This window comes from Phacochoerus africanus, chromosome 2 (genome assembly GCF_016906955.1).
Source record: "Phacochoerus africanus isolate WHEZ1 chromosome 2, ROS_Pafr_v1, whole genome shotgun sequence".
Lineage (NCBI taxonomy): Eukaryota > Metazoa > Chordata > Mammalia > Artiodactyla > Suidae > Phacochoerus > Phacochoerus africanus.
Genome location: NC_062545.1, coordinates 231,245,384 through 231,272,023, shown reverse-complemented (window position 1 = coordinate 231,272,023; position 26,640 = coordinate 231,245,384). Strand labels below are relative to the sequence as shown.

At 40.9% G+C, this 26,640-nt stretch overlaps 1 protein-coding gene across 1 annotated transcript in view; it reads right to left on the bottom strand.

Moving 5' to 3' along the window:
- Positions 1–26,640, bottom strand: part of PCSK5 (proprotein convertase subtilisin/kexin type 5) — a 457,211-nt gene that overhangs the window by 84,304 nt on the left and 346,267 nt on the right. Inside the window, exons 21-24 of the mRNA XM_047767789.1 lie at positions 21,531–21,633; positions 14,658–14,794; positions 8,930–9,136; positions 7,635–7,703 (exon numbers count right to left, since the gene is read on the bottom strand). Coding sequence (XP_047623745.1) covers positions 7,635–7,703; positions 8,930–9,136; positions 14,658–14,794; positions 21,531–21,633 — 516 coding nt within the window. The remainder of the gene's footprint in view (positions 1–7,634; positions 7,704–8,929; positions 9,137–14,657; positions 14,795–21,530; positions 21,634–26,640) is intronic.

Genomic DNA, 26,640 nt, shown 5'->3' with positions numbered 1-26,640 from the left:
ACAAGGTTTTCTTTTATCTTTTTATTATTTTGGGAAGCCCAATACCCTTTACTGTGGAATTAGAAGGGTGGAAGCTTAGGTGGTATGAATAGACGGGTTATAAAACACAAAGGTATTTTCTTGGGCTATCCAGAAGCAAGTCCTGGTCCTAATGGTTACCAGCCCTGTTACCTTACATAAGTTGCTTAACAGTTCTGAGCTTGATTGCTTCATCTGAAAGATGAAAACAACAATTACATTTCCTTCTTAGAGTAATACGCTTAAAGAACATGACTAAGTGTTCACTAAATGCTGGCAATTAAGTTACTTCTATGGTTTTACTACATAGAGATGGGAAAGAGAGGCATTGGCGGGTCCATTCTAACATTGTGCTTTTCCTTCTCTAAAATGCAATTTATTTAATTAAATTAACTTATTGCCATGCATGCAGTGGCTTGATGTGGGATCTCAGTTCCCAGACCCAGGGATTAAACACTAGCTGCAGCAGTGAAAGTGCTGAGTCCTAACTACTAGGCCACCAGGGAATTCCTTGTACTTTCAGAGTCATATTTATCGTAATAGAATTTTCATAAAGTGTTCCCTTTTAGGGGGGAGGGTGTACCTATAGTATGTGGAAGTTCCTGGGCCAGGGATCGAACCCACGCCACAGCAGCAACCTGGGCTACACCAGTGACAGTGCCTTATCTTTAACCATTAGGCTACCAGGGACCTCAACTTTTGCTCTTTTTAGGTATGAAAAAAAGAGGTTCTATGAATTTTGACAAATAAACATACAGTCATGTAATCACCCTGGACAATCAAGATACAGGACATTTCCAACACCTCAAATAGTCCTCTCTTGCCCTTTTTATGATGATGATGTCGTCATTATTAACCGAATTCCATCATGTTCTCAGATTTCCCTAGTTTTTACCCACTGTCTTTTTTCTGTCCCAGGATCCCATCCAGATACCACTTTGCATTTAGCTGTCATGTCTCCTTAGGCTCCTCTTAACTATGACAGTTTCTCTGACTTTACTTGTTTAACAGCCTTAACAATTTTGAGGTATTTTATGAAAAATCTCTCTCTTGGGGTTTGTCTTATGTCTTTCTCATGATCAGACTGGGGTTAAGGATTTTGAGGTGAAAGACCACAGAGGTACAGTGCCACTGTGATCTCATCATGTCAAAGGTAACTGCTATTGGAGTCCCCGTTGTGGCACAGCAGTAATGAACCCAACTAGTATCCATGAGGATGTGGGTTCCATCCCTGGCTTTCCTCAGTGGATTAAGGATCCTGCCATGAATAGTGGTGTAAATCACAGACGTGGCTCAGATCTGGCACGGCTGTGGCTATGGTGCAGATTGGCAGCTGCAGCTATAATTAGACCCCTAGCCTGGAACTTCCATATGCCTTGGGTGCAGCCCTAAAAAGACAAAAAAGTACCTGCTATTAATATATCACTCTTGATGTTGACCTTGATCCCCTGGATGAGGTAGTGCTGGTCAGATTTCTCTATGGTGAAGTTCTCCTCCCTTCTCTTTTCTACTGTCCTCTTGGAAGGAAGTCACTATGTGCAGCCTTCATTTAAGGAGCAGGGAGTTTTGTTCCACTTCCTAGAGGAAGGAGTGCTAAGTCACCTGATGTTCTTTTTTTTTTAGCTTAAGAATTTTTATTTTTTAATGATTCTCTCTCTCTCTCTCTCTTTTTTTTTTTTTTTTTACTATTCACATATCCATTCATTTGCAGATTCTTTTCCAATGTAGATTATCACAGAATAATTAGGTGAAATTCTTTTGCACTGAAGATTTGTTTCCTCTCCCTCATTTACTTCTTATTCAACTATTTATTTTGGTCTCTATGAACTGACAAATTTTTATTTCATACTTTGGGTTGTAAGCTAATATGGTTTTATTTATATTATTGCTCAAATTGTTCGTGCTTGGCTACTGGGAGCTCTTTCAGTTGTCAAATGGATGCTTGCTGTACCCATATCATTGTGGGTTTTTCCCTTTGCGTGCTTTCTTACTTTCTGCCACTACAAAATGCTGCAGCTCACCTTGTATATTTTCTGCCCTAGTCCTAGAATCAACCAGTTCTCCAAGGAGCCTTGGTATCTTTTATTGGAGAATAGTGTGAGGAATCAAGATCTGGACATTAGGTGTGCTTATTGCCACTGGGCTATTTCTTCTAGGCCCTCTCAGCTAACAGCATGAAGTGCTTTATTTCCTCCAACTTAAAAACATTTTTTTTTTCAATCTAAAGAAAGCCTGCAATAGTACAATGAATAGCTTGGTATGCTCTATGTAGATCCTTATTTTTGCCCCTTTACCACTTGAAAATGAGTTGTAGATATCATGATATTTCATCCCTAAACTCCCCAGTCATGACAATCAAAAATGTCTCAAAACATTGAAAAATGTCCCCTGGGGTCCCAGTCACCTCCAGTTGAGGATCATTGGCCTATACACTTTTGTTGAGGATATTGGGTGATATTGTATGCTTGTTAATGTATCACTTCAGGAAGCACATGATATTGGGTTGTATGGAACTAATGATGGTAATATTCAGTGTAATAACTTGGTTAAGTTGGTAACTAGCAAATCTCTCCATTGTAATTAACTAGTGATTATGGAAGTACTTTGAGTCTATGTGATTATCATGTTCCCAAACAATTTTCCACCTAATGATTTTAGCATTCGGTGATGGTTCTCCCTTTAGTTAATACACTAGGGGTTGTAGGAAGAAGATTTTCTAATTATTTCCTTGCATATGAACAGGTGAAATTTTACTATAAAGAAGAGCATTTCCCTTTATTCTATCTCCCCCCTTTCCTTTCTCTCTTCTTTAAATATAATTCTTGATGCATGAATTGTTTTTATTAATGGAATTATAATTTGTATCGTCATTTTTTGATGCTCAAGTTGTTCTAAATTGGTCACTGGGAGCCCATTCACAATAATTACTATGTCATTTGTTATGAATATGTAACTCACTTATATGGTTTGAATCAAAACTATGGAAAAAGGAATACCTAGAGAAGTCTTGCTCCCATTCCCTTTATAGGTAAGCATTTTCATTAGTTTCTGATTTATCTTTTCTGTGCTTCTTCTTTAAAAATAAGTTTTAAAAGTATATATAGGAGTTCCTGTTGTGGCTGAGCAGATTGAAAACCCAGTCCATGAAGATGAGGCCTCACTCAGTGAGTTAAGGATTTGGCATTGCCACATCTGTGGCATAGGTGTGCCTCAGATCCAGTGTTGCCATGGCTGTGGTGAAGCCCTCAGCTGAAGCTTCCATTCTACCTCTAGCCCAGGAACATCCATATGCCACAGGTGTGGCCATAAAAAGAAAAAAAAATGTACGTGTGTGTATACATACAGCATCTCTCTCTCTCTCTCTGTCTATCTACCTATCTATCGATACACACACACACACAAACATATTTTATTTCACCATCTTTTCTTAGCAAAAAGGCAGCATACTGTGTACACTTTTTTGCATCTTGCCTTTTACTCAAAGTCTGTCATAAAATCGCTATCAGTTCACAGTACTCCACCATGCATGTGTACTTTAGTTGATTCAATGAGTTTCTTCCATGAAAAGGCATTTAGGCTGTTTAGAATAGTTTACACCACAAATAATGCCATAATGAATAACACTGTGAATATATTCTTTTGAGTTTGTGGGTATATATTCTCAGAATCAGTTTCTAGAAGGAGTGTCATGGGGTCAAAGAATGAATGCACATGCGATTGTGTTATATGATGCCAAACATCCTTCAACAGTGGTTATACCACATTGTCTTCCCATCAGTAACGAATAAGAATATTTGATTTTTTACAGCCTTGCCTGGACAGTGTGTTGCAAGCTTTTGAAATTTTCCCAATCTGATAGGTGAGAAATGGTATCTTACAGTAGCGTTAATTTGCATTTCCCATATAATGAACACAATTAAGCATCTTTTCTTATGTTTAAGGGCCATTTGTATCATGTGACTTTTAAAACTTGCTTTTTCATGATTTCCTGGCTCTTACCTTAGATCAGCTTCCTGTTACTTCATACCCAGAATTCTGAAATACTCTTCTACCTGGTTTCTCTGCCTACACCCTCATTCCTTTTCAGTTACCTGAACAGAGTTATCATAGTCACAAAATTAATCTTCCTAAAACACCTCTTCAAAATACTTTTTTCTATAAAAACCATCAATTATTCCCCTCTAGCCACAGAATACCTTTAAACTCATTTGAGTCCAAATACAAGTTATGATTTTCAAACACTTCTCCAAACTTCTCTTTGCCTATCTCTTATATTTATAATCTTATACTCCTTCTGAAAAATTGGCACACTCAGTGTCCTAAAATCCTTGGCAGAATTTCTTCACTCCAAACCTTTCTCTGCAATTGTCCAGGTCTGAAGTCCCTCTCTAGGGCAGCCCTTATCTGTCTAAATTCCATGGAAACTTAAGACTCATCTCAAATCCCATTTTCTGGGAAGCTTTCCTTGATCACTTCAGTACCCAAGGGTTCCCCTCTTTTCTTGTTACATATATTTATCTCCTTAGTTGGCACTTAATTTAAATGGTCTTTTTTATTTTTGCAGTTACAAATTTTCAAATTTGTGTATATTTCCCCCCAAGAGTAGGGACTATTGTTGGTTTAGTAGGAAGACATTAATCAGTTTTCATCAACCATTTCTGAGCCAAGATAAAGGCATATTAACCTCTATTTTATTGATAAGGTAAGTAAATAAAGAGATCTGATGCAATTTGATTAAAATCAGTCCTTAAGCCAATGGCGATGTAGGTATGGACCCCAACATCTTAGGTTACAGTCGGGTGTCATATCTATTCAATAAATTAAGACAGAAAAGATGTCTTAAAATGTTAGGTAAAAATGATCCCATTTAATTATCCTTTCAATAAATAGGAAAAAATAAAATTTAGAACAGTTAGATTTAGCTTACTTAAATTTTTCATTGAAAATCCTAGTTAGAAAGACAAAGAATTTGGCATCAAATCCTCTTCGAAAAAAAATAGTATTATGTAAAATGCTATTTGTTTATTTTCAGCCTGATAAAAGGCCCATAAACAGAGTTTGATTAGAGGAAACATCCTCTCTCTCATCCCCATGTATCTGGAGTCCTGTATCTCTGCTTTGAATTTGAATAATTCTCAAATTCAATTCAACAAAGTTTACACATTTATTGTGCATTTATTATATCCTAGACATGCTGCTAGTTATTGGGGGAGCAGAGTGTATAAGTCACAGAATTTGTTCTCGGGTAGTTTACTGTCTAGGCAGAAGGATGGGTACACACAAAATATTGCACAAGTCAGTGGTAAAAGTATTATCATTGGCCTGCAAACAAAGGGAAACAAGAAAAAAGAATGAATTCTATCGGGAAGATTAAAAAAGACATAAATAAAGTGACAATTTCAGCTAAGGCAATCCAAAAATAAATGAGGTCCAACACAGACACTTTTAAATCAAGAGAAATCTTCAAAATTTGAATTAGAAATCAGCCGCATTTAGAATTCTAAGTCACGCTCTCCTGTAATCCCGCTACACTGTGTACCTCTCTCTACTCTGGCAGGTTGACTTGTAAAGATTTGGTTCTGGGTATGTCCCTGTGACAGCCAGCGATGACCTTCCAAAAGAATCCCAGTCATATCACCTTTGAATTCCTAGTGCCCGGGCTAATACTTGGCATATAATAGACAATGAAAAAAAATTTTTTTAAGGAGTAAAAGAACTATTTCAATAGCACTTTGTAAAGTGAATCAGACTTTCTAATTTATCTTTTTTTTTTTTTTTCAAATTAATTCTCTGGATTTTGGACCGCAAGATGGCTGGGGTCTGCTATTAAATTCATCCTCCAAGGGTAACACCTCAGGCTCATCTTTAACTGGATCCACTAAGGGAGGTGTGGGTCCAGTCTAGGCACTCCCATGCCAAGATTCTCACTCATCCATACACATTTATCCACCCCTTTAAACCTGAGAGCCAAAATCATAGGTTCGAGATTTTACAGATAGACACACAGACAAACGCACACCCTTCCATAACGCACAAAAGAATGTTACCATGGACATACAGCACACATTGCAAAGATGCAAAAGAAGACAACGAAAATTTGCTGGGATGTATAACATAATAGCAAATATGGTTTGAAATGGACAAAGTAAAATCAAGATAGCAAAAACAAGGTAGTTCCCTGCAAGAAAGACTACCTCCTAACTTTTTACAAGGGACATTGGAATTTGCTCATCTTTTAAATTTTAATAGTTTTATTAATTCCGTTTAGATCTATTTTTCTTCCCAGAAAATTGGTATTTAACCTTATACATCTGACTCTATTACTGCCTTTTTAAGTGTGACTTATTATATTTTATTTTCCAGTATGTAAGTTCCATTCATAGTGGATATAAGTTCAATTTCATCAGGGAGGGCATTGGGGGAATGGTAGTCCAGTTCCTAAAATCTCTGTTTTCTGGTTAAAAATATTATAGGAAATACATCTTTCCTTTTAAGGCAGAGAGAGATGATGATGGCCATCAAATAAATTATAATTCACATATAATATTTAAGAATTAAGGAAATCTATTAGGTAAAAGCCAATAAAAAGTCTCCTTAATCCTGGCCTAAGCTAACCCCCTACAACTTCTGGAGTCCTTCATGAAGCACTGGTTTCACTGGCAGCTTGTTTGAAATGCAAATTCTCTGGTCCAACCTAGACCCATGAATCAGAATCTGTATTTTAACAAATCCCCCAGGTGATGTGTGTACACAGTGAAGGTTTAGAAGCATGAGTTAACCTATCATAGGGTTTTATGGAAACTCCATTAAGAGAAATTATCCCATCCACCTTTAATTTAGCCTGGGTTTCCTTTCAAAGATCCATAGACCCAAGTGCTTATTATTTTAACAACTTGCCTAAATTTACATTAAGATACATTCTTGGGATTTGGTAGCCTCCTGGTTTTTCATTTTCCATCCAATCCGATGGTGCCATGTGATACATGTTGTTCTTACCACCCCCTTTACAGGAGAACCAGACATGCATGGGGAGAAAGGAGAAGTCAGTTGTTTGAACCAGAAAATTACCTGGAAGACTGGCAGGAACTTTTCATTGTATGATGGGAATTTCAAAATCTGCTGATGCCATGTTGCTTTCTTCTCAATGGATTGTCTTAGGCTCCAAGCAGTAGGATCATTTTTGCAAAAGAAAATCCACAAACTTCTGACAAGCTTTGTGTTTCATATACTGAGTTAGAATAATTAGACATCCCTCTACTTGAGTTTATTTCTCTCCCACCATTATTCAAGTCAAAATTGTCACCTTAAGAAGCTAAAGAGGCTGAGTCCCTTGAAACATGGCTGTTGTAGGTATCTTCTGCCAACTAGCTAGCACTTAGAGGAAAAGACGCTTGTCCTTTGCTAAACTTGAGTTTCACAAAGACAAGTGACCTATCTCTTGCCTTAAGTGGGATCATTTCTCGCCTGTTTGCATTGGAGTGATCCTACTTAATGAATATTGATGGTGACTGTGATGATGACATCAATGACAAGAGTCCATGCTGAAGGAAGGACAGATGAGGATGTGTGAAAAGTGACAGTTATTTCAACACTAAGCAAAAAGGAAGATGACATACCAGAGCTGCATCCCAGACACCCTTCTTCACAAGGCATGCATTCTTCATAGTCTGGGTCTTGGACTTCACCTATAAAATAAGAGGAGCAAACAATGCAATTTCATTTTCACTGAGTGGAGACCAGTTAATTGCTATAAAATATATTGGAATTTCCCTGGTTAAGGACTCCACATAGTCATTGCTGTGGCTTAGATTTGATCCCTGGCCTGGGAACTTCCACATGCCTTGGGCATGGCCAAGAAAACCAAAAAAACTCCAACAAACCAACCAACCAACCAAACAAAAAGCCCAACAAAGTATGTTGGTATATAGCTTATTTTCAAGTAAATCACAGAGAAATTGTGAAACCCCAAACCATGCCTGAGAATATATGTGTCATTCACATTTTCATCTCTTTCTATTTTTCTATTAATTTAATAGATTAGCTTGATTGGGTACAAATAAAACAGAGTTTTAGTAAGCATTAAGAAGATAAAAGAATGAAGCCTTAATTATTATGGAAACATCTTGGAGCTCCTTCAACACCAGACCAGACATAATTCTTATACAGAGCAGAGAAAGTCTGCAATGGCTAAGAGCAAAAATGCTAAGTTCTGCCTTAATTTAAAATTTTTTTGGCCTTGCCCACAGCATACAGAAATTCCCAGGCATACAGAAATTCCCAGGCCTGGGATCAAACCCTCAGCCACAGTAGCAAGCTGAGCTGTTGCAGTGACAACACTGGATCCTTAACCCACTGGGCCACCACAGAACTCCTCTAAGTGCTGATTTTCAATCTTCTTCTTCCCATTTATGATAAGGAGTTGGGAAATAACAATAATGCATACATTCACAGAAGATTTTAATATTCCCAAGTAGTTGGGTGTAGGCTGATTCTCATTGGCTTTCCCCCAGCAAGCAAGCACAGGGCATGTTGTATTTCCCCTTTTACAAATGAAGAAACCAAGGTGTGAGGAAATTAGATTAATTTGCCCAAGGTCTCATAACTCCTAATTGGGAAAGAGAGTATTGTTGGCCAGGAATCTTGGATTCTAATCCTAAAGATTATACCCTTCCCACAATCCTTCCATCCAAGATCCCTTTCTGTGTGATTAGCTGCATTTCCTTTTCTCTGGGGAAACCCAGAGGGAAGGTGTGTAGGGGAAGAGAGAGGGCACCTATCACTGTCCCCACTTGACATGTAGAGTCACTCAAAGTCATCCCAGGCCTCAACTTTACACAAGGAAGCAATGTCTGTCTCTGGGCCATCCTGAATACAGCTTCTCCTGTCTGCAGTGGCCCCAGAGCAGTCTTACCTTGTCTGCACTCTAACTTCTGGCAGGTGTGGTTGGCAGGTACCATGAAGTATCCATGCACACATCTTATGCAGAAGTGTGGGCTGTTGCAAAGCTCACAGTTGTCTGGGCAAGGTTGGCAGGTGTGGCCTTCATCGGCGTAGTGGCCCCGGGGGCACCTCTCCCGACACTCCCCCCAGTATAAGAAACGCTCTCGGCCATGCTTATCTAAACAGATAGAAATATGGGAAATGAAAAGAGAGAAAATGTACAAAAGACCATGAAGGTAACATAACCGAAGACATTTTATTAAAAGAAAGATATGACCAAGTGCTTTTGCTCCTAAGGGACCTGGAAGATAAGCATGGATTTAATGGGAAATATAGCATCTTTGAACTTGTAGTTGAAAAGATTTCCTTGGGCTCCTTTTGGTATCTGCTGAAGCTCACAGACTTGGGGGAATAAATGAATGCTTGATGATAGACATATTTTTGTGACAGTGCAATCTTTTGAAATGATTTTGAATTCTGTTCTCAAAATCACATGTTCATGTTAACTGTCTAAAGTCTGAAGTTTTGCACAGCTACCAATTCCTGTAATGACAGCCTGTTGAAGCACTTGACCAAGCAACATCTCTCTGACTCCTTTACATTAATGTCTGGAAATTGTGAGCTTCTGTCAACACTGGGCTGTACAAGGAAAGAATCAATAGTACCCCTAGTGTGAGATTGTAGGAATTTGCTTCGGCAGAGGACCCAGTGTTGCTCTTGGTGGGGATGGAAAATACTAATCAATGTCAAACTATCATAATTAATAAAAAGGATTCTAATCAGTCCTAATCTCACACACACACACAAACACACACACACATACATGCATGCACACACACAAGATTAATGTAGATGTACCCAGGCACCTCCTATTTCCACACCCTCTGGAGTTTTTGCTTGTGTTGAGTACCCTGGGATTCCATCTTCTCTAAACCAGGTCTCCCATGTGTCTCTGCCTCTGAAGAACAACCAGTCTGTGTTATTGAAAATAATTGGGTCTAGTGTTCACTCACCACGTGATCTACCACACAAAGATCCAGAACCATTGACATTCAAGACGCCAGGCTGCTGGATTTATAGATAAAGATAGCACTAACCCCATGTGACGAGTACAAAATTTGAAAGTCAGTATAATAATAGACTGAACCACATAAAATTGCCAATATTTGAGTTTGTCCTACCTGTAAACTCAGCACTTTGAAAAGGTTTAACTTAACATTCCTATTTAACCAAAACCCTATTTCAAATAGAATTTAAAACTTGCACCCTTGGATGATGGACATTGAAACTACCTTTTCTTATGGTGATTTCATGCCAGAAGTCTACTGGTCCCCATGGGATAAAGAAAATTAAGGGGGCATCCAAAGAGGTGGAAGGAAAAAGAATTTGCATCCTCCAAGTTAGACTTAGGGACATTATCCTTTAAGGGAAGGAGAGCATTTGGGAGTGTGGAATGTGCATGTGGTGATTCTGTAGACAATGGTGTGGAGCACAAAACCCCCATCTGGTGGAACCTGGACTCTCAAGAGACCACAAAAAGGTCAACTTGCCTGGTTTTAGTCTTCTCTTTTCAACCATGACTCAATGAGAAAAGATCCTGTTTTTCAGGTGCCAAACTTGTCACATGCAGGTAGGAAGATGTGAGGAGAGCAGTGAGAAGCCCAGCCCCTCCTCCACCCAGCACTATACATCCTACACCTTTGCAGAAGGTCAACTCAGAGTCCAGAGGCTTGGGGGCAGCCAGGCCTGTGGTGAGTTCTAAACGTACATTTGTTGAACGATTGAATGAAGAGTGAGTGAATGAATATTTGGCAATGTTCCTATTTTTCCAAATATCCAACTAGATCAACCATCTTAAAAAGGAATGATGAAAGGTTGAGGTATTAGAGGAAATGTTCTCCAATTCCATTTTTATTGTTCAGATATGGTTTTATTATTTGGACCCCACTGGGTATTATAATTTGGGTTGAAAGGGCAAAGATTTAAAGGGCCTTGTTCTTTAAAATACCCGGACTCTGCAAAAGGAGGTCACTTAGATGCCTTCATAAGGGCTGGCTTCTCTCACATGATTGGTTCAAGATTATGCCAAGATGTGATTATATTTCTAATAGCCTGACAGTATGGCAGCTCAGTCAGCTTTGAATGATAACTTGGATACCTCTGTGATTTAAATATAATGCATAAATTTTGGGCTACTTGCCCAGAGTTGCAGAATTTCAATTACTGTAATGATATGTCAGAGAAGCTGGTTCTAGTGGTAGAAGGGCTGATGTTTTTGTTAGGTGCCCAAACCTTTCATGTGGTAACATGAGACAAGAGTTAAAATGCAAGGAACTCCAAAATAGGTTCACACTGGCTTTCATTTATACTGAAGAGTAATGAACTGTTCCTGGAGTATTTCTTGGCAGCTGATTTTGTTAGAAGAGGAGTAGACCAATGTGAAGGCCTTGGATGTCTGCCGGAGGAAAGGGAGGTTAAGGGTTGAAGGAGTGAGAGGAAAAGGATTGCTGAAAAGGATGAAAGAGAGAAAGGCTGAGGGACTCTGAAAATAAACTTTATGATGCTTGCTTCAGTGTTTTGCTTACTGAAGCTGATGTATAATCAGTAGAATTGAGCTTCGTGTTCGGTTTGGTAGAGGATAAATCTGGGGGAGAATTTAGAGTGAATGTTCACCAGTATTGCTGGAAATCTGCATTTCTGAAATGATTAGGACCTAACTTTAACAAAGTTACAATTGAGCAAGGGGTGAAATTTCTGCAAAGAGATGAGAGAGGCTTATGTGTGGAGAGGGGATGCCTAGCCAGAGGAATTGCAGCCTTTGAATAAAGCTTATTGAGACAGCAATGCATCTATTCAATGACCTCACTTCTGTAGCACTGTCTCATGGATTAGCTGCACTATTATGAAAAGTAGGAGTGTCACATTCTTAATAAGCAGGAAACTTGCTCAAAAGAGCTTGATCAACAGTCCCTTCTCCAGGAAGCCTCCCCTGATCACTACAGCTGAAAGCAGTGACCTGTGGTAGGCTCATTACCATTCCTTTGGTCTTTATCCAATGTCTTGTTTTATAATACATGAGGCCAGCCCCCTCTGTTAGATTGCAAATTCCTTGAAGGTGAGTATCATGCTTTTTTTTTTTTTGTCTTTTTAGGGCTGCACCTGCAGTGTATGGAAGTTCGCAGGCTAGGGGTCGAATCGGATCTGCAGCTGCCAGCCTATACCACAGCCACAGCAACACGGGATCCAAGTGGCATCTGCAACCTACACCACAGCTTACGGGAATGCTGGATCCTTAACCCATTGTGTGACTCCAGGGATTGAACCCACATCCTCATGGATACTATTCAAGTTCATTAACCACTGAGCCACGACGGGACCTCCTCCTCATGCTATTATTTATTGTATTTTCTGTGGCACCTCAGTAGAATAACTTATTCATGGGAGGGGTACAATACATTTTTCTTAAGATACTGGGTTCAACACAGACTTTGAAACAGAAAATACAGATGAAATGTCAGGGCATTTTATGCATGGATTGGCCCAAGTAGCTGTAGGATGCTTAGAATGTTTTAGATATTTATTTAGCATTTAAGCTCCTCATTAGTTGTACGCTATATATGACGATTTAGTGTCTTTGAAATATGAAAGATAAGTTACTTATTAATTTAGTTATTGGTCTTTTTGTCTTTTCTAGGGCCGCATCTGTGGCATATGGAGGTTCCCAGGCTAGGGGTCTAATCAGAGCTGTAGCCGCTGGCCTACACCACAGCCATAGCAACTTGGGATCCGAGCTGTGACCGCGACCTACACCACAGCTCATGGCAATGCCGGATCCTTAACCCACTGAGCGAGGCCGGGGATCAAACCCACAACCTCATGGTTCCTAGTTGGATTCATTAACCACTGAACGGCGACAGGAACTCCCATTAAAGGAGTTAATGGGAGTTAACTCCCACCTTGTTCATTCTTCTTTTGTACAAACACTGAGAGACTTAAAATAGTGTCTTTTAGTTCATTGGTAACAAAACTGAGAAAATCTAGGTTTTCTGACTGCTATTCTTTCTACTGAACCATTCATTCATTCATTCATTCATTGGGTACCTCCTATAAGCCAGATTCTGTGCTAGTGCTCATAATATGGCAGAAAACAAGTAGAAACCATTCACTGCTCTTATAGGGCACAGAGTCTGGTTGAAAAGACAGAAATCAAGAGTGAGGAAGCCTCTAAAGCGGAAGTGCTGGGTTCCAAGTCTGCTCAAATGAAGGGGGCTTAGCCTAGACAAGGAGGTTAGGGCAGCCCTCACTGAGGAAATGACACTGAAATGTAGACCTAAGGGATGGATAGAAAGAGAGCAGGCAGACAGTGGGGAGGTGGGGGAAACATCTCAAGTTCACTGAAAAATTAGAACATGAACAACTAGAGACCAGAGACTGAAAATGCCCACAGGAGTAAGCAGGTACAAACAATAATAGTCTCAATAGGAGTGGTAATAGTAATAATTGTTAATATTTACTGAGTGCTTCCTATGTGCCCTGCCCTGGTCTAAGTGCTTTGTTATTTTATCTTATTTCAATAATAATCCTAAAAGGAGGCAGCCACAATCACCATCTTATAGATGAGGAAGGAAACAGAATAAGCAGGCTAGAGTTAAAATTTGAGTTAAATTTGTAATAGTTGGTTTATATAGGAAACACAAAGAAATCATTTTTGTTTTACAGAGAAATGTGTTACCTCTCATTTTTCTGCAAATCTACAATACTCTCCATTTATTCTTCATTTTTCTTAGTTTGATTACAAGCAGAAATAAAGCTAAATAATTCTTTCCCACCAGAAAAACTATGTAAGTGTGATGATGGTAGTAACTGACAGCCTCAGGATCAGTGAGATAGCTGGGAGTGGTGGGGACTGTGGCGAAATGACAAGCAGCCCCTACAGTCTCCTGTCAACCATTTGGGAACTATATCGAGCAGTGTTGCCAGATCTCCCAAGTTTTCAAGAAAAACCAAAAACCCACATATTTATTTCAAATTTCACACTTTAGATCACATTTTAAAGGTTTTCTGTAGGTCAAATAAAATATGAATCGATCCCCCATGAAGTCAGAGTTGGGGACAGGCATCGGTAGGGAGGCTGGAGAGGGATCACGGGTCAAACCTCAGAGGACCTGTGAGATCATGGAATTTAATTTAATGACAGCAGAATGTTTAGGTTTCTTCAAGCTGTGACTGAAAAGGTCATATTTGCGTTTTGACAAGATTGGTCTGTTCCCAAGGGGCTCTGACTTCTAAATGGCATAAACTCAGGGCTGAGAAGACCTGACACAGCCTCTATTAGGCTATTTCTCTTAAAGACCGGGTGTGTCTGCCTTCATTTCCAAGCTTTTCACTTTCACCTCAGGGAATCTTAGCTTTACTGTCTATCTCATGTCTCACATCCTGTTTGCATGCCCTTTATTTCTCCTTCTCTGGAAAGACATCTTTTAGCTTCCCTCTCATCTCCTCAAGGGCAGTGACTCTGTGTCTCCAACAATGTGAACTTGTGTCCTGACAACAAGTAGGGACTTCAACGTTGTCCGTGCTCGTTAATGAATAGGGTCTAATCACACCCCCTTATCCCCATCTTCTAAGTCAAATCAACTAATGTCCCATGGGAGAACAGTTTGAACAGGAAGAAGATGCGAGCAACCAGGCTCCCTCACCTACTCCACAGGAGGTGCAGTTGGAAGGCTCTTCTCCTTGGCATTCTTGGCAGGTAGAGTGGCATAGATGGCATCGGTTCTTCAATGCAAATTTGCCCGAGGGACAGTTCAAAACGCAATGGCCATCATCCAAAATCCTAGAGGAAAGCAGACATTTAGAGTTTTAAGTGTGGCTTTATGGGATGGTAAGTTTTAGAACATGTGGTGTTTGTGTTTCGCTGTACAGACTTGGTTTCATTGTTCCAGAAACAAGGGTGATGCCTGGGACTGATCATCTTAGAACATGGGGAGTATTAGTCACGTACCCATTCTTGGCCAAAGATTTGGACCCAACAGCAGGCATGCCAGGAACTGGCTGAGGATGTAATCCTGATACTGACTTTAAACAAATTAATCAGTGCCTCGGGGATTAAACCCATATTGTAGGCTCCAGCCGAACCCAGCCCACACTCAGATGGAGGTCTTTGAACTTTCAGGACTCTAAAAGTGTCTTTGAATCCAGAAATATTGGAGAAAATATTCTTTCTTTGCTTATCATCATGCCCACACTTTGCAATGGAAATGTCAGCTCCAAGGGCCCTCAAAGATGGACCATCCTGTAGTTTAGGTGCTACTTATAAACTTGACCTATGCATATGGCAAGTAATCAATGAACTCTGATTTTGAGTGTCATTTTTCTAAGTGTTTTCTGATGTAGAGGGTACCATATTCTCTGTTTTCTCCCCATATTTACAGTCACCTCCAAACTAGCATGTGGGCTTCTAAAACCTGTGGTTTGATACACATACAATGTATATCATAAAGTCATGGCTAATATTTTCAAAGTTTTGCTTCTTCTTTCCCTTGTAAAGTAATCCTGAGGGCAAATGTGACTGAGTAAAACTGTCTCCAAGAATTTTGCCCAGAAAAAAATACACACAAGAGTCAGATAGGTAATGTGGATAGATGAGGTGAGCCGGGGAGCTCCACCCCCTGAGCATCTGATTCAGTAGGTCTTGAGGGGAGAGAGCCAAGCATCTGTATTTTTGAGAAGTTCCTGAATGCTGGTTTGAGAACTTCTCAGTGATAATCTGGGTAATTAGGGAACTTGCTGAATGTTTCCGACCTAAGACATACAGGTGGTGCTGAACTGGAGTCTCAGAGAGCTTCCTTAGGGCAATAATCCTGTCCCTTGTGAGGGTAACTGAGCAATAGCACACATGTGCCACTGGAGGGTGGGATGCCAGCATCCAGGCCTGGGAGAGCCAAGGGCCTATAAATAGAACTAAGGTTTCCTTTTCTCTCCACCACCTCTCTCCACCCAGGCTGGATACCACACAGAAGGCTAGGTGTAGGCCTCCAGCAACTCCTTCCTGGGGTAGCATTGTCTTGCCTGAATCAGCCCTCAGCAGAGGACCGGCATTTCAGTCCCCAGTTTGGACAAAATTGGGATGGGGGCAAGGCACCCTGAATAGTGTGTTACTTGCAAACTTCCAGCTCCTTCCTGCACCCTGAAAGTCTGTGTTATCCACATTTGTTTGGAAACAGAACGAGATGAAGGCCAATTACACAAGATGGCCACCTCATTCTTCGATCCTCAGCCCTTCAGGTTCTGGTCACTGTCCCCAGCGCAGTCCTCTTGGCCCACTGCAGAGTGTGAAGTCCCAGCCTCAGACAGACGTGAACACATCTGGTTGCCCAAGTCAAAACAGATCTCCTGCACCACAGCCTGTTAATGAGAAGGCTGTGCTTCCAGGCCAGACTTTGAGCCGATGGCAATAATGCCAGCTGGGAAGATCCTGGCCCCACCCTGGCTCTGGTTTCTGAGCTAGGAGATTTGTCAAGGAATAATTTGGATGTGGCTAGTTGAAAAAAACAAAACAAAACAAAACAAAACAAAACAGGAACCAAGTAAAACCCTTCCTTTTAGAAAAACTGGGTAAGAGATTTCCAGGGGTTTTAAGCAAGGGAACTACTCTATTCTCTGCTGAAAAGGAGGAGATGAGATTTGTTTATTTGTGAAGGCTCCTTTTTTTGCTAAATTAAGTTGAGGAAGAGATGGAAAGTAGTGTGTCATCATTTTGTTCTTTATCGAAAGAGATGACAGGTTGGTTAGGGGGCAGTTGTTTCTCTTCGGATAGGTGACATTATGCTCTCAATGGTGGGGGCCATTTAAAACCATTCGGAAAATTGGGAGGGAGCGGGGGTGAGGCAGCCGGTGCAGTGCTGCCATGTTTAGGTGGGGAAGGACTTACTTTCCTACTTGAGAGCTTGATTTTAATAAAGTAACAAGCACATAATGGAGCTTTAAAGCACCTCCCTCCACCTCTACCCTGAGGAAAGGGCAGGTGACATATCCAATTTTTGTAAAGATCAAATGATAGGTAAAATAGTTGTACTTGAGTCAAGGCACTGAATTACATCATCTCTTGCACTCCCCCCATCCCCCTCAAGAAAAATTATTAAAGAATTTGAAGAAAAGTCCCATTTCGAGTGGCACCGATTTCCACTGACAGCACCACATCTCCCCTAGTGGAGGAGAATGGATATCTTGCTCTGGAGCCCATGGGGCTGAATGACAATTTTCTTTAAAGCTAACACAAGCCATCTCTGGGACCCTCAGTCATCCAGTGTGTGGACTTCAGAGACACTCAGGGAAGCTCATCTCTGTAGGGGAAGCCCTTCTTTTCCCAAGTCAGGCATTCTCTTCGCCTTTTCACAGGCAGTGAACCATTCCAGGTCCAGTTCCTGGGAAGGAAGAAAGTGGTAAAACCAAGTGCCAAAGAGCTGAGCAGACATGAAGCTCTCAACATAGGCATTTTCCAGAACCCCCAGGGTGTGCGTGTGTGTGCGTACGTGCGTGTGTGATGTTACAGAAGAGTAAGGTCAGCGTTATCTAGTCCTCTGTGCTGCTTATTGGTTCAGCCTAAATAAAGCCATCACAAGGGCAGTTACTGTAATTTCTTGGTACTTGAATGTAACGGAATGAAATCCAGCAAGAGCTCTTTTTTTTTTTTCCCCTGAATTCTTGAAACAGATCAAATAAAACATTTGAGAGTGGGTCAGAAAAGTTTTACATGCTTTTGATTAGTTCTTAGACTCCGTAACTCCTTCAGGACTGGATTGGGAAATTAGCTTAGGCAGTGAGGACCACAGCATCACAGAGCTGTATGGTAAAGAGCAGTGGCAGAAAAATGGTACTTGCTTCCCCCGAGTTTTTATTTTTTTATTCTTTTATTTATTTATTTGTCTTTTAGGGTCGAATCTGCTAGGAGGTTCCCAGGCTAGGTGTCAAATCCAGGTTGTAGCCACTGGTATATGCCAGAGCCACAACAATGCCAGATCCGAGCCTACACCACAGCTCATGGCAGCGCCAGATCCTTTACCCACTGAATGAGGTCAGAGATCCAACCTTCGTCCTCATGGATGCTAGTCGGGTTCGCTAACTGCTGAGCCACGATAGGGACTGCAAAGTTTTTAATCACCTTTAAGGAGCTAAATAAACTCAAAGGTCTATAGAAATATAAAGAGAAAGGAGTTCCCATTGTGGCTTAGCAGGTTAAGAACCTGACATAGTGTCCCCAAGGATGCAGATTCAATCCCTGGCCTTGCTCAATGGGTTAAGGATCCCACATTGCTGTGAGCTTCGGTGTAGGTTACAAATGTGGCTTGGATCCCATGTTGCTGCGACTGTGGTATACGTGGCAGATGACACTCCAATTCAACCCCTAGCCTGGGAACTTCCGTATGAACCAGGTGCAGCCCTAAAAAGACAAAAAAAAAAAAAAAAAGAAGAAGAAATGTGAAGGGAAAATTAGAAGATGAAGAGAGGGCTTTTTGAAGTTTGATTTTCTGTAAAATGACTTCAGAGTTAAATTATTTTTAAATTTTATTAAGTCATTTTAAAATTTTACTATGGAAAAAACTGAACATACATAAAACAAACAAGACATAACAGAACCCCCCTGGGCACACATCACTTGGCTTCAACAATTATCACCATATGGCCAGTCTTATTTCATCTCTAGCCCCACTGATTGCCTTCCCTCTCACACTGTTTTGAAAAAACCCTCTAGGCTAAATGTTAACATTGCTCTTCCAGGTAAAAACTCCTTCAGGGGTGACTTAATTATGGCAGGACTAGGGTTACCCAAAAGCTTAAGAGTGGGAAGAAGCTCAGAGATACCAAGAGTCCCATTTATTTGTTTGCCTCCTCTCACCCCTCACCCCTGCCCCAGATCCATTTTCTGCCTTTCTCTGCCCTGCTGTACTCTGGAGGTGCCTGTAGAGACTGCATCCCTAAACTCACTCTGCCCACTTGTAGGTCATTTTAACCACTGGCATCCAGTTCTTTGCAGATAGGGACAGCCAGCCCGAGCTCTGAGGTTGGGAAGAGAGACTGGGGTATTCCTTCTGCAGCTGCATGCTTCCCCAGCTTCCTTCTTGGATGGTTCTGGAGTGTCTATAGCCTCTCCAGCTGCAGTTTCTATCTCACATCCTCGCTTCTATGACTACAGGTTTTGTTTCGGGCATAGGGTGTTCAAGCCACCCCAGTGTTCTGATCCTTGAGTGCTTCACTAGTCCTTGACTTTGACCTTCTGAATCAGGTAGAAGAATCCCATGGACCTGGCACCTAACTCAAAGTTGGGCATAAAGCAAGTGCTCAATGTTGTCTTGAACAGACCTGATTCCACTCAAGGAAGTACTTTGGAAAGTACTTAAGGAAAATACTTTGCTTCCCTTTCAAGAACAACTAACACAGTAACACCATCTTTCTTTGTCTTCATCTTCTCAACCCCTTTCCTGGAAAATTCGGGTAAGAAAAGTCATCCTGTTCATTGCCTTGATATGATGCCCTTTCATGAGCATATTTGCAAGTAACTGATATCAAGGAAGAGAAATGGGGAAAGGAATGGATATGAGAAGAAAATTGTCCCTGGGGAATAAGATTTCCAGGAGGAAACACTGGTTCAAGACCTATGCACATATTTTTCTGTCTTCCAAAGCTAAAGTTTGGGCTGCTAAAGCCAAACTACCCAAATGGCCCAGGAGTTGTACCTCTGATCTTATTTTACCAACAAGTGTAGATTTTTTTAAATGGCCATTGATGGTATTTGGATTTTTCTCACTTCTGGGAATCATGATTTCTGCCATGTACTCTGGATGATGGTAGCTGTTTTTGAAACAAATGCTAAAAAGTTCCCTTGGTTCAAAGACATCCAAACATGCAATGGGACTTGATTGTTGATATCTTGAGGAGTTAGAGGAGAAACAGGACCCATTTTTTAAATGCTGTCTGTATCTAATAGTATGCCTTGAAGCTGACTTAAAGCAAATTTAAGAAGTATGGGTGTCTTAAAGAGACACTTAGAAAATGTTATCCCAGTTAGCATTAAGAATTTTTTTTTTTTTTGTCTTTTTGCCATGTCTTGGGCCGTTCCCACGGCATATGGAGATTCCCCGGCTAGGGGTTGAATCGGAGCTGTAGCCACCAGCTTACGCCAGAACCACAGCAATGCGGGAAGGAATTCTTACTAAGACTTTTGTGTCTTCTTCCCCCTTTCTTCCATCCCTTCTTTCTTTTTTTCTCTTTCCTTCTTCCTTCTTTCTTTCCTTCCTTCCTTTTCTTCTCTTTCTGAGGAAGATATTTGGAGAGCCAAGCTCATGATATTAAGTGCAGGTACATTTGTTGAATCACTACTATGTGTTGACCACTGTGGGTGGAATAAAGAGACAAATACATCATGGTTCCTGCGCAGGATATTAGATCACTGAGAAAGAATTGGACAAATGACTGTGCCGCAAGGCTGAGGGAACCTCTATCCTAGAGATTCTTGGCACTGGAGCAGATTATACTGGTCTTGGGAGAGACCCTGCTTCCCATACATTTAGCAGAGCAATTGATGAGGCCAACAGACATTAAATGCTAGAATCACAGGAGTGTTGGCTGAAAATACAGTGGGCTCCCAACTCTCTTCATTAGAAATTCTCAGTGCATGGAGTTCCCCATCATGGTGCAGTGGTTAACGAATCCAACTAGGAACCATGAGGTTGCGGGTTCGATCCCTGCCCTTGCTCAGTGGGTTAATGATCCGGCGTTGCCGTGAGCTGTGGTGTAGGTTGCAGACATGGCTCGGATCCTGCATTGCTGTGGCTCTGGCATAGGCTGGCAGCTACAGCTCTGATTATACCCCTAGCCTGGGAACCTCCATATGCCATGGGAGCAGCCCAAGAAATGGCAAAAAGACAAAAAAAAAAAAAGAAATTCTCAGTATTGGCAAAGATGTTCATCCCATTTGGATACTTGCTATTTCCTCATTCATTTAGTAATCAAACATTGATTGAATGCCTACTATTTTCTTAGCACTGTGATAGGTAATAGAAATACAAAAATGAGTATTTCAAGGGACTTACAGTCTAATGAAGAGATGTGTTTGTAAATCAATGTCTTAAAATGTCACAGATGCACTTAGGGAAGTTTATAGAGAGCACAGGGGAACACAAAGAGGGTGAGGTTAATTTTATTGGAAAGAGATAAAAAAAATGCTTTCATAGAACAGCTCACCCTTGAACTGACTCTAGAAATATCAGCAGATGATGATGATGGTTGAGGGATGGCTGTGCAGAAAGTGATGAGATTCTAGGTATCAAAGCTCCCAATGCCTTCACTGATAAGAAGGCCCCTCTAGCATCCAGGGAATGGATTCTTGCAGTGGTTATGGGGCGCCATGGGGGCGAGGATGCTGCAGAGGTGGGCTGTGACCAGACCACAGAAGACGTTTGATTCTTTTTCCTGTAGGCTCAAGGGATGCCTCTAAGTGGTAAGCACTTGCTTTCTCCATCCTGTGTCTCCTGAGCTCCCAACCCGAGGGGATACTGAGAAAGGTCACTCACCTTGTGACAGGACAGCCGGTGCAGTCATCCTGGGTTGGCCCCTGGCACTTGGCACATGAAGCTTCACAGATCTGGCAGTGGCCGTGCTCATCAATGTACTCTCCTGAGGAACAAAATCCGGTTATTTATCTCATCTCTAAATAGCAGTGCTGCCTGGGCTATCTGTCTGAGAGCAGTCAGATGTCTCTGTGCTACGTAAAAGCAATGGGGACAACTCAGAAATGAGACTTTGAATGACTTCGGCAGCCAGTCCTGAATCCTGACCTTGTAACAACTGCTCTTATCACAAGGGCCCCAGAAGTTGGAACCTCAAAAAATGATGAGGAAAGGACTTAATCTTGCATCCAGTCAACATGTGTTACAGATTTTATAAACAGGGAGAGACTGAGGGAGGCATCCCACAGGACCCCTTTACTGAGCTCCTACTGACTTTCCTGTTAAATGCTGCAGGCTCCTGGCCCACAAACACCCCAGTTATAATCTTGGTTCAAGTCAAGCCACAGGCAGGACCCACCCAGCTCTTGTCCCACCCCTCCAGGGCAGGAACTGTGGTCACTAGTCAAGAATGGAAATTGAATCTCAGCTGACCAGATATGAGCTGCATCTTGACCTGAAAAGAGTAACCATAAGGAGGTAGCCAGAGAATCCTTTGTTTAATTAGGAAGTTTATCTTTCCCAAGGTAAGAGACACATGAAGCCTTTCTATGTGCCACAGAGCAAGTTCAGCCTCACAAACTTGTGGCCATTTAAGAAATTTCTCCCATGGCAAAGATGGTGGAGAGAGGCCAGTTTCATTGGAGGTGATAACCCAATGGTGGGTCTCTACACATTAAATCCAACCTTCTATTCACACTACACTCATCCTCTCCTGCCATTGTCTTAAAAGAAAAAAAAAAGTATCTTCTATTTCATCTAAAGAGGCACTCTGTATGAGTTGGAAACTGATCACACCTAGAAAATAGACTTTCAGATTTGAATAGAGTCACAATGTTCACTTGCCACCTTCTTCACTCCCAACTTTCACAGCCCTGTAATCATGTTTGGACATTGTCCATCTGAGATCCAGCCAGAAGAGTGAGGGAGCAAGACTCGCTCATGGTTTAATCAAGTGGTCTTACTGAAACCCCAAGATTCCCTGTCTGATTTATTATAGTTGCCTTGAAAAAAGCCCTGGAAACTTGGACTTGACTGGTAATGAGTGGAGGAAAGTGCACCCCTCTGCCTTTTCCCATAGTTTTACTGAGCTAGCACATTTGGGTAAGGTAGACCTTACCTACATCCATCTTCTACTTGCAAGCACTAAACCACAAAAGTGAAAGTGAAGAGACAGCTAGCATTTGCCCTTACAAGCAGAAAAAGCCTTTCACATAGAGTTAGTCTATTAGTTTTTTTTAACTAATACAGAAAAGGACATACTTGGAGCATTACAAGCATCTAGCAGTGGCACCCCCTGCACATCTTGGACTTTGTTCGTCTCTGTCTTCTAATTGTTGCCAGGTTACAGTGTGGACCAGAAATCTGATATATAACTTTTAGAATGGGACTGTGGTTCCCAGTTCAGGAGGGCCTCCCAGATCCTAGGCCCTAAAGAGTAAGGAACCAGAAAGGAATAAAAATGCAATTGTGCAGGTTGTTCACTGCACAAGGTGCCTGCCCAAATGGTCAGGTGAAGACAGAAATCTAGCCCATGTTCATCTCATCAAGCCAGACACTCTGGTGTTGGCAACCTCTGCCTCTGTAAGGTATTAAAGTAGACTAATTGCATTCTTGGTATTCAGCAGTCTGGAGGCAGAAAAAACCTGGGACTTCTGTCTAGTAGGAATAGTGATTTCAAGATGGGACCTTCTCACACAATACAGGCATTATATTTCTGGAGCCTCCTTTTTATTTATTCAGGCTCTCCCATTCTGGCTCTTAATTATTGCCCTTGCTGAAATTCCTTCCACCTCTATTGTGGGAGGCACAACCAGTTGTGCAGTGTGTTTATCTGTTCAGGCATCCAAGAGATAAAGAGCAGAGGATCCAGGGCAGACCAGGTAGGAAGAAGAAGATCTTACCTACATTGTCAATGAAAATGATTTGTGTTTACAGAGTTGGATGACAGCTCTGTTACTTTCAAAAGATATGCGCTAAGTGAAACAGGAATGGGGGTGGGTCACAGAGGCCCTTAAATCCAAGAAAGTGTGTTCTAGAGTAATGTAAGCTCATAGAGAGCACAGCTCATTCATTCAATGATTCACTCATTCATTTCTTCATTCCATGGATACTTTTTTTTTAAGATTTTAATTTTTTCTATTATAGTTTATTTACTACAATCTGTCAATTTCTGCTATACAGCAAAGTGACACAGTCACACATACATACATACATATATGTACATACATGCTTTATCTCACATTATCCTCCATCATGGTCCATCACAAGTAACTAGATATAGTTTACTGTGCTATACACAGGATCTCATTGTTTATCCACTCCAAATGAAATAGTTTGCATCTATTAACGCCAGACTCTCAGTCCATCCCACTCCCTCCCCCTCCCCCTTGGCAACCACAAGTCTATTCTCCAAGTCTATGACAAACTCATGGATACTTTTTGAATATTTTTGTGCCAGGTACTAGGTGAGATTCAGAGATGTGCAAATTCAAAACACTATGTTTATCGGTTCTTAAAGATTTCTGAGTAGAATGAATTATAAATAAAGTTACAATCCAAATGCTGGTCATGTGTCTTTGACATCCTTGGATAGTCTAGGTTAAAGAGCAAAGGCATATGCTGCGCCCTGCTAGACCTAGAGGTAAAGATCCTTGCTTTGCCTTGGCATCCATGCCTTACTGGATGAAACAGAGGTTTGGTTCTCCCAGCTCCTGATAGCCATCAACCTTAATCTCCATTATGTGTTAGAGTCAATGCTAGGGTAGGATTTTAAACTAAATATACCTTGCTCTGCTAAATTGAATGCCACTTAGATGGTTCTGGGAGTTATCCCATATCTACACCCAAAGTCTCCTTTGTAATTACAGATGATGCATGGCTAGGTCAAGCCAGGGTTATTCAGATAGTCCTGTGAATATTTAAAATTCTCCTCTGTATCTGATTTGCCTCCTCATTGGCTTCCATAAGCCAGTGGGTGGCACTGACAGCTTGGCCTTGTACTTCCTTGATCTCTTCAACTCTAAGAGCCTATGTGGGTACTCAAACAGAACCGGCTTAGATACAATATCACTTGGAATTGCCTCAACTCTGAGATTTCAAGTACACTCTTCAAATACAACCTTCTTATGCTCCATCATGAGTCTAGCTCAACCAGGTGGTGTCCTGGGCTGCTTGGTCATCCTTCATTCATCTCTCTGGTTCCCTCTTGCATTCCTCATTTGAGCTAGACCAGCCTTCCCAAGACCCCAGTCCCACCCATTTTTTACCCCTTTCTCTCTGTCTTCTCCTTGACTGTTCACTTGCCTCCTATCTCTGAGGAAGTTAGTCTCTTATCCTGGCCATTATCAACTCTCCATCTAACTTCTATTCTATTTCTCCACCAGTCTTTGTCTTCAATCTTTTCTTCACTTGCCCCACCATCCTCCAATCTACAAAAGTTCTCCCCAACCTAAAACCTTCCCAAGCATTTTTCTTCTCTGTTAAAGTGACTCAAAACATTTGTTTTTCTCCTACAGTTTGGAAACAAAATGGAGAAAAATCTCAGAACCCCAAAGCTTATGTAATAGTCAGCATAGGACAGCTAAACGTGAATCGCTCTCCAGTCTGCACGCCTCTGAACTTGAGAGCAAGCTCTGGCTTTAGTACAGATGAGAATAGAGGGACCTGCCCTGGTTTTCATATTTATGTAGACATCCAATTAGTTACATAAACAACTGCCCCCAGCCCTTGCAGGCACAAGTTTTCCAGTGCGCATTTGAAACCAAAGAAACTGGATTCCAAGGATGTAGTCAAGTTGCATTTTTTTTTTCTTGTGATTGTTGGAGCAGCAAATTCTTGTCATCTGTCTTTATTGCACAATGAAGCTGAATGTTTATGACAGGCGTGATACACAAGATTCTTAGGAAAAATATCTTTTAGCATAGACCTCAGGGGTCAATATTTTGTTCTCTACCTCATCCTACAAGCTCTTTCTTATGGTGTTTCCATCCATTATTATCATGTCCAAATTAGCTTTCTCCTGTGATCAAAAACTTTTCATTCCCCCTTTTAGTTCCCTTCCCATCTCATCCTATACTGGTTCAAAGGACACCAAGAAAGTAGAGTCTTATGGGGAGAAATGTTGCCTCAGCAGTTAAAGACACAGCTTTAAGTTTATATTTGTAAATTTAAAAATTTACGGGTAAGTGGTTTAGTTTGCCTGTTCTACCTCTTAATGACATTGCAGAATGTGTTTGTGTCAACAAGTCTAAGTTATAAACTTTATGAAACCGTCCAGAATAGGTAAACATTAACACATCCTAATAAACAAGGTTGAGACTCACATACAATATTTTTTAAGGCTTGTGAGGTCAAAAGAGCTTCATGTCTCTAACAGAAATGCTATATTTCTGTTAGAAATATTTCAAAAAAGAAAAAAATATTTCTTTTTTGATCAGAGCCAAATTTGCTATATTTCAGCAAATAAATATATAAACTAAGTAAATGAATAAACACATAAGTAGATTATGATGTGGGTTCAAAACAACATTTTAGCAAGGGTGGTTAGTAAGAGAAGCTAGGAGGGACCTCGGATGAGAAATCAGCAATTTGGTTTTGGATCTGGTTATTCCAGTGAGCAACCTGGGGGTACTAAACTATCTGTAGACCTCTGTGTATGTGCCTTATCACTCAGATGCCAGGAATGACAAAATGTGACTTTCCTGAATGTCTCCATAGTCGAAAGTGCTAAGCAAATACTACCATCTCTTTGCCAGGAGGCCAATAACTAGTTTTCAACTTAAGATACTGCTGTGTAAAGACAGTTTTCATGAAAAGAAATCCACATATTTATTACTTTCCACCAGCTACCATAAATGCTCAGTAACACTTTCAATAAGTTATATGCTAATGAAATAATTCAGTTTTTAAGGCCTCGTTAAGTGTGAAATTTTATAGCAAGGCTCAAAATATGAGG